The 8,570-nt window shown below is 36.0% G+C and overlaps 3 protein-coding genes across 3 annotated transcripts; all 3 read left to right on the forward strand.

The window, feature by feature from the left end:
• Nucleotides 1-6,350: 6,350 nt before the first annotated feature.
• LOC117114756 lies at nucleotides 6,351-7,217 on the forward strand. Its single transcript, XM_033258449.1, has one exon. The coding sequence runs from the start codon at nucleotides 6,351-6,353 to the stop codon at nucleotides 7,215-7,217; it is 867 nt and encodes a 288-aa protein (XP_033114340.1).
• Nucleotides 7,218-7,230: 13 nt separating this feature from the next.
• LOC117114757 lies at nucleotides 7,231-7,749 on the forward strand. The gene has a single exon (XM_033258450.1). It carries the CDS (start codon nucleotides 7,231-7,233, stop codon nucleotides 7,747-7,749), a length of 519 nt encoding a protein of 172 aa, XP_033114341.1.
• A 394-nt stretch (nucleotides 7,750-8,143) lies between these two features.
• On the forward strand, nucleotides 8,144-8,548 carry LOC117114758 (uncharacterized mitochondrial protein AtMg00860-like; the record flags this gene model as incomplete). Its single annotated transcript, XM_033258451.1, has 1 exon — nucleotides 8,144-8,548. A coding segment is annotated over exon 1 (405 nt), but the record flags the coding sequence as incomplete, so codon positions are not given.
• Between the last annotated feature and the right edge of the window lie 22 nt (nucleotides 8,549-8,570).

Here is an 8,570-nt window from a genome sequence, read left to right on the forward strand (position 1 = left end):
ATGGCGACTTCAACAGGTGTAAACTCAAGAAAACAACGGTCACATATTATCAACATGTTACATGTTAAACAAGAGACAATGCGATTCTTGATTTGTTTTTCAAATGTGAAAGATGCCTATACTTCGTCGCCACTCCCGAACTTGGGACACTCCGATCATAATTTGGTTTTACTTAGCCCTTGGTACCGTCCACTTATAAAAACATGCGAGCCAAAAATTATTAAAGTTCGCAAGTGGTCACCCGAAGCTGAAGAAGCCCTAATAACAGAGTTTGAAAAAACCGATTGGAATATTTTTACTGATGAAGAAGATTTGAATGGTATCACAAACGCAGTGAGCGCCTACATAAACTTTTGTATTGAGAAATGCGTGCCAGTAAAAACAGTTAAATTTATCCTAATAACAAACCTTGGATAACAAAAGCCGTCAAATTACTTTTGTGTGAGAAACGGCAAGCATTTAAGCTGGGTGATACCAATCGTATGAAAAGACGGACTAGTGAGATTAAATCTGAAATTAAGAAGCAGAAGAATATATTTAGGAAAAAAGTCGAACAAAACTTTAAGTCAAACAATATGAAAAAAAGTCTGACAGGGTATGAAACCAATGAGTGGCTACACAAATGGTGGTAATATACCTACCCCAATTTCAAATGTAACAGTGCAATATGTAAATGAGCAAAATGAATTTTACAATCGTTTTAATGGTTATGATTTAAAGGAAGAGAGGAGGTCCTTGTTTTAACTCGTGTCGAGTCACAGAAGAGGACCCTAAATTCATTGTTAGTATTTCTGATGTTCATAATGAATTCATGAAACTCAATCCATCGAAGGCTGCTGGTCCAGACAAGATCCCTCCACGAGAACTTAAGGCCTGCTCTCCTCATCTTGATGGCATTTTTACTTGTATTTTTAATCTTTGTCTCTTAAATCATACATTCCCTGATCTCTGGAAAATTTCATGCATAATACCGGTACCCAAAAAACCAAAAATTACTTGTATGAATGACCTAAGGCCCGTTTCGCTTACCTCTGTTGTTATGAAAACTTTGGAACGTATTATTTTTTAAGAATTATGGAACCCTATGTGGAAAAGGTTTTAGATCCATTGCAATTCGCTTATCGATCATCACGGAGTACCAGCGATGCTATACTTCATAAATTACACAGTCTATACTCACATCTTGATAATACAAATAAAGGCCATTCTGCACGTTTATTTTGACTTTCAGTCGGCATTCAATACTATACAGCCCCATGTTCTTGCGAGAAAAATGTTGGATATGCAGTTCCCCCGTCCAATTGTACGTTTAATTTTAAATTTTATTTGTGATAGGAAACAATTTGTAAAAATAAACGAAGTTTAATAAGAAATTCTTACCTCTGATACGGGTGTCCCTCAGGGTACAGTTAAACCGCCTAAGTTATATTCATTGTATACTGCTGACTATAGATCATCTAGTGAGCTTTGCCCAGTTGTAAAATTCGCTGATGATACCAGCACAATCGGCCTCATTATCTCAGATAACGACACACATTATCGTAACGAAATAAAAAGGTTTGTTGAATTTTGCAACAATAATTACCTACAAATGAATACTACAAAAACAAAGGAGATGATTATTGACTTTAGAACCAAACATAAATTTCAATTTCAACCAATAACAATAAAAGGAGAAGAAATAGAAATAGTTGATAATTATAAATATCTAGGCATTGTTTTTAACAATCGATTGAGCTGGAGTGACCATATTGACTTCCTGTGTAAAAAATTAAGTCCTAGAATGTATTGTTTGAGAACTCTATTTAATTCCAGTGAACTTATGTTGCTTTCTTTTATAGATATGTTGTTTGTAGTGTTTGAACATATTGCCTTGCTTGTTGGGCTGGTAATGCTGCCGGAGTGGATAAAGGACGTATTGACACTTTCATCCGTCAGGCTTGTGAAATGATTGGTCTACAGTTGCCCTCCATTAGTGAGGTGTATCTAGAACATCTTCAGAAACCTTCCATCGTTTTGAGTTAGATACCTCTTATCCACTCCATTATGCTATTATTAACCAACTTAATCCAAGTGGTAGAATGAGGCTACTCAGAGCAAAAACAAACCGTTATGCGAAGTCATTTATCCCCTCCGGCATCACCCAGTTCAACAAGAGGTTTAGAAGATAATTCATTATTAATATAAGATCAATAATAATTTTAACTCTATTAATTACGATAATGATAATAATAATAATAATAATAATAATAATAATAATAATAATAATAATAATAATAATAATAAGAATAAGAATAATAAAAATAATCATAGTTGTAATTCAATTATTTTATCGATGGTAGTCATTGTATTTTACTTGTAAATTGTTATATTTTCTATAGTGACTGTTTTGTATGTTTTTATATTTATTTTACATTTTTTAATATAATATGTGATGACGAGCAGAAGAATTTCCCTTGTGGAACAATAGAGTTATCTTATGTTCGGCGTTGCTATAAGAAGCAAACAAGAAATAAACCTTACAATAATTCAACACAATGTCATTTGCTATGCCTAATTATTAAGCTAGCTCTTTAAACATTGTCATTTAAAGTAATTGTCCTATAAACGTACACTTCATTAATTTCCTAGATTTGTTACAAAGCATCCAGATTTAATAATAAAACGAATCATCATTAAGATAATAAAACATGGTATGTAATTGAGTAGTAATCATCTATGATTATCTATAATTATTCAGATTCAATTAATATTTCTTGCCATAGAGTACACTTTGATCCCTCCGCATCATTATAGTGTACATAAGTTTTCATTGAATCAGAAATCCAATCTGAAATACAATTAATGCATAATAATAAAGTCTATCCAAAATAATACATCAAATACATTGTGAATAGACCGAATTAGCGATCGACGCTGTTCAGCTACAAAACAAACGCACGAAGATTTACACAGTAATTTAAGAAAATAGCCTTTACTAAAACGTCTCATACACGCTTTGTGTGTAAAGTTGAGCGTGATTTAAATTTACAGAATCCAATGTTACATGTTTATGAATGAAACGTCATCTTTTCTCTACGATTGTAGAATAAATCGTACTATTTTGGGAATAAAACGTACATTGGTCGTGTCTGCCTGTGTAATCAAATAATGTACAGCACGACGACGGCAGCCGTGTATATTCACTCACAGTGAATCATGACGTCGGTCGATAAATGTGCTTGTTGCAAAACTCATGAAATGTGTTGTATTTGCAGATTTCAAGGAGAGCTAAGTTATTCAAAATTATTGAATAATGTTTCTAAATTCACACCAATAACTTTGGCAGACTTTATGTTTAAACAAGTAAAAGACTTGACGACAGCACGGAGTTGAACGTTTACAGTCAGGCCTCACTCAATCATCACATCCAGTCATGTCGCGTTGTTGTGCAACAAATGTCAGGGGCCGAGGCCTAGCCTGTAAAAACTCTACGTATATTTAACTTAATTTTACATGAAAATCAAATAAAACGTCTTCTGATGGTTCTATGAACCTCCCTTAACCTACCAATGTTTTAAAAAGTATTTTACCCGTGTAATTTGGTTTTTTTTGCTTGTTTTCCTGGACCATACAAAAACTCGCAACGTTATAGAATAGGACTTTTGGCCTTTGTTTACAATTTTATACACACTCAGCCAAATTGTGATGACGTCACCTTTCGTCGCTAATTCGGTCTATTGCCAATCTTTGACTACCTAATAAATATTCATGTTGATGTTCACTCAGGCGTGAAGAAAGAAAATAAACAGCGACGTTCCTCAAGACCTATCAAGTCATGCGATTGAACTGTTCGTAATACGATAGCACATTTACAATATTTCAACACTATATCCCATTATCTATGCTTTCTATAACGTAGCTGCTAACCATAAATCAGGGATAAAGGATACGGTATATGTTATAATAATAATACAAAATACTGTCTTATTGTGAAAATTATGTACAAAGTTTAGCTCGGTGTAACTGGCGTAGGCTACGTATAACCGTGTACAGAAAATATTGAGTCCGCGCGACGTTCGTACGTGCAGTAATCAACGCTTGGTTTAAAATTATAATATCTCACAAAATCATCATTATATCATAACTATGCAATATTCATATGTTCGTATAAAATTCACCCTTTATCTGTCCTATTACAGAAACCTTGTAAACATTTCAAACATCAATCATTCTGGCTTTTATTCCTCAACACTAACGTTATGTTTGCTAGTGTGAATCCTACGGCCAGCGTAACCACTCACAGTTTTTGATATACCCAATGACTGCGTCAAAATTACCCAAGCTTCCTGAAAATGCATTAAAATTTGAAAAAACCCGTGTTTTTCGCATGTAGTTTCCCTTTCAGTTCAATTTATAAACCATTTTTATTGGAATTGTTTGTGTTAATTATTAAAATTAATATTTATGAGGTGATATAATATAGATAGGAAATACGCCCTCAGTCGGCCAGTGTTCTCAGTAGATCAGTGAGTGATCAAGGTTTATTATGTAATGCATTAATAATTAATGGCAACGCAAACACAAATAAACAATTCTGAACCCATGTTTTTAGCAATTAACAGTCAATTAATAATGTTATGTTTTGCTTACTTGAATGGACTGACATATACTTTGTTACTTCTTAATTCTTCCTCTATGACAAAAATATTAAATTTTCTTAGTAAAAATAAAATAATAAAGGATTTTAACGGAATACCCAAGAACCCAAGACCAAGTCAAAATACCCTAGATCTTGGGTAAATACCCAAGCAGTGGTCACACTGCCTACGGCGCTGCTAGGCCTACCCCCAGCAAGTTTTCTTTTCCAGCTATAGAGGGTGCTCAATATTAACAATTAATTATTTCTAGACTTAACAACCACACTTGATTGAAGAAGACGACATGCATGCAGTACTGTGTATGAAGCGTACGCAAAAACATGGAGAAATTCCCTTCTAAATCTAGCATTTACCACAAAAAAATCTTACAGGCCTATGCTTATAGTTTGTACGATACTAAATCATCACAACAAAGCAAATACAATTTTAATTTCATTCAAACACATTGTCACAAACGACGTCTAACCAAACACAGTTAAATCGGGTTCAGCCCCGATCAAGCGTTGGCGAAGAACATCTGAACAAGACCACTTCGTAAAGAGCACGTGATCGGCCGTACGACGTATGCTATGAAGCAAGAAGTAAAGAGCCTCGTCCATCATAATATAGCATAGAATATGCGTATATATTTTGTGAGATATTGTATTTAATCACCACAAATATTACGTAAAAAAAAATTCTGATCGAGCGTTGAACCCCGATCGAGCGAAGAACATCGAGAAAGACCACGTGATTCACCCTACGAAGTATGCTAGGAAGCAAAAAATAAACAACCTCGTCCGTCATAATGGCATGTAATTTGCGTGTATTTCTTGTAAGATATTTAATCATCACGAATAAAGTAAGTCAACTTAATAGTTTTTATGTTTTATTAACACATTTTCCAACGTCGCGTCACTAACAAAAACAACATGAAAATTAAATTAACCACAAGTGTTTAATTGTTGGATTTTACTTTAAAATAGTGTTTAATACATTCTAGAACCAATCATTGCAAGAAAACTTAAAATTTTCATTTTTTCTTAGGTAGGGAGGGAGGAAGGGGGAAGACCCATCCCAAACCCACTCCGCTCAGGCAGCAAATTTCCAAAAGTTAACACTGTTCAACAATTCAAACACTGTTATTTGGCATCTTACAGTAATTATTTTTCATTTTTTTCTTAAGTACGGAGGAGGGACACTTAAAAAAACCTTGTATCATAGGCCTATCACCCAACCAAACTCTAGTGCAATTTACGACCATTATAAAGTTTATCATTCACTGTCATTTAATCCTTCGTTAATTACTTAATGATCACAGTGTACCGCTGCCTTTCAACTACCGAATTTACTCTGCACATGCTCAGTCTTACAATTAATCAATCTGTGATAATCATAGTCATTAAACTATTTTATCTGAAGTGTGCTGCACCGTGTATGTGTAACACGAAACTAAATATTAATAAATATGTCTAATCAAAGCTACTGTTGAACCTTTCATTTTTTGTCTTTAATTCGCTCTGGTTTATATATATGATCACATACGTATGATAGTGTAGTGTAGTGCTATGGTACTACTTGGGATATGTGCCGTTCATGCACGCGTGTACGCGCGGAGGAATATGATTAAATTAGTTATGTTCAAGACGACATGGCGTGTGTGCATCGTTGTTGATTGTCCATATAAACAACACTAAATCTGGCGACGAGAGATAGCTAGAAGGAGGGATAATGGCGAAAGTAAATATCCCCTGTGTCGCTGCATTTGACAATGTTGTCGCTGAGTCTTTGGACACGTCTGTAGGTCCAAAATGGGAAGCGTGGATTAAGCGTTTCGAGAATTATGTCGTAGCCCTGTCCGTGTCGTCGGACGCGCAAAAACGTGCATTGCTCCTACATGCTGTAGGGGCGCGTTGCTTTGAAATATTTGACAGTCTACCTGATACTGGAACTACTTACGCACATGCCAAAGTGGCTCTGTCGAATCATTTTAGGCCTAAAGTTAATATTGAATATGAGAGGGCTGTATTTAGACGTCTTAGGCAGAAGTCAGACGAGAAACTAGATTCCTACCATACCCGACTAAGGAAGGCGGCCGGTACATGTAACTTTCAAAGTATTGACCAAGAACTGAAGTCGCATATTATCCAAACAACTACTGACTCGAAGTTGAGAAAACAGGGCCTTAAGGAAGACGGACTTACGCTAGCAGAAATTCTACAAATTGGAAGATCAAATGAACTAGCACAGGTCCAGAATAGTGATATGGAAAAGGACTTAGGCTTAGGCCTAGCACAGTCTCATCCAGAAAATCGAGTTCATGCTGTAAGTACCAAAAGACAGAACAGTAAAACTTTTCGCCCTAATAATAAAAGAAATGGAAACAGTGCTAGGAGCGGTTCTGTTTATGGAAGGGAAAAATGCTTTGGCTGCGGTAGGTCATATCCACACCCAAGAGGCCCAAAGTCCTGTCCAGCATTTGGAAAGAAATGTCACGACTGCGGTAGAGTGAACCATTTTGCCAAGTATTGCCGACAGACCAAGGTAGCTCATGAAATAAGCTGTTATGGACATGATCAGGACAATATGAAATGCTAACGTTAGTTTAGTTATGACTGCTGATACTGCAGCTTCATGCAACATTATTAATGAGTGTACGTTTAGTAGTAAATTTAGTGGTGTGTTGTTAAACACTAACACGAACAATGTACATGCCTATGGTGGAACAACCCTTAAGGTAAAAGGAATTTTCACTGATACTATCTCGTGTAAAACTAATGATAATGTTACTTTCACAGACACATTCTATGTTGTAGAAGGCCAATGCGGATGCTTGTTAAGCAATAGGGCTAGCCAGAATTTAAAACTGGTAGCGGTTAAACAATATGTTAATGTGGTATTAGAAAGTAGTGATGTGGTTAAGAAATACCCAAATGTGTTTAACGGGATTGGACAACTTCAGAATTTTGAAGTCAAGTTGCACATTGACGAGAGTGTACCCCCAGTAGCCCAGCGCCACAGGCGTATCCCATATCACATGAGGAAAATGGTTGAAAATGAATTGTTAGAGTTAGAACGTAATGATATCATTGCTAACCAGGCAATAATGCGCGAAAGACACCGACCGTAAATGAAATTGTCGCGAAACTAAATGGCGCAAAGGTGTTTAGTAAAATTGACTTAAAAGCAGGCTACCATCAGCTTATGCTCAGTAAAGAATCACGTTATATTACAACGTTCTCCACCCATGTTGGGTTGTGGCGATACAAGCGTCTGAATTTCGGCATATCAAGCGCGAGTGAAGTGTTTCAGAATGTTATTGAAAATGTAATTTCTGGCATAGATGGTGCATTTAATTTCTCGGATGATATATTCATTTTTGGGAAGGGCAATGATGCAATGGTCCAGCATGATAAATACCTTGACCAAGTTTTGGCTCGCTTAAATGAAAATGGTCTAACTGCTAACCTGTCTAAATGTACACATCTAGATGATTCCGTAAGTCCAAAACTGAATTTTATGGTATGGTATTTTCTGAAGCAGGCATTGAGCTTGACCCTAAAAAGGTAGAAGCCATTGTATCCATGAAAGCACCGTGTAACGTCAGCGAAGTGCGGAGTCTGTTAGGTATGACTAATTATTGCGCTAGGTTCATCCCAAATTACTCCACCATTACCGCGCCCATACGTCAGTTAACCCATAAAGACAAGGTGTTTACTTGGCATAAAAAGCAGCAATCTGCATTTGATGAAATTAAGAAAATATTAAGCTCATCACCCGTTGTTTCATATTTCGATGTTACTAAAGTAACTGAGCTCATAGTAGATGCATCACCTGTGGGGCTAGCTGGAATTCTTGTCCAGTATGAAACCAAAGAGGGCAGTAAAAAACCCCAAGTTGTCGCTTATGGGAGCAGAGCGCTTACGCCGGTAGAACAGCGCTATAAAAGCC

Source organism: Anneissia japonica, unplaced genomic scaffold, assembly GCF_011630105.1.
Source record: "Anneissia japonica isolate Jap-2015-1 unplaced genomic scaffold, ASM1163010v1 scaffold39918_len8575_cov108, whole genome shotgun sequence".
NCBI classification, from domain to species: domain Eukaryota; kingdom Metazoa; phylum Echinodermata; class Crinoidea; order Comatulida; family Comatulidae; genus Anneissia; species Anneissia japonica.

Excerpts from the sequence above, each read along its gene's own strand:
- LOC117114756 (XM_033258449.1), top strand. The coding sequence starts at position 6,351 with ATGGCGAAAGTAAATATCCCCTGTGTCGCTGCATTTGACAATGTTGTC.
- LOC117114757 (XM_033258450.1), top strand. The coding sequence starts at position 7,231 with ATGACTGCTGATACTGCAGCTTCATGCAACATTATTAATGAGTGTACG.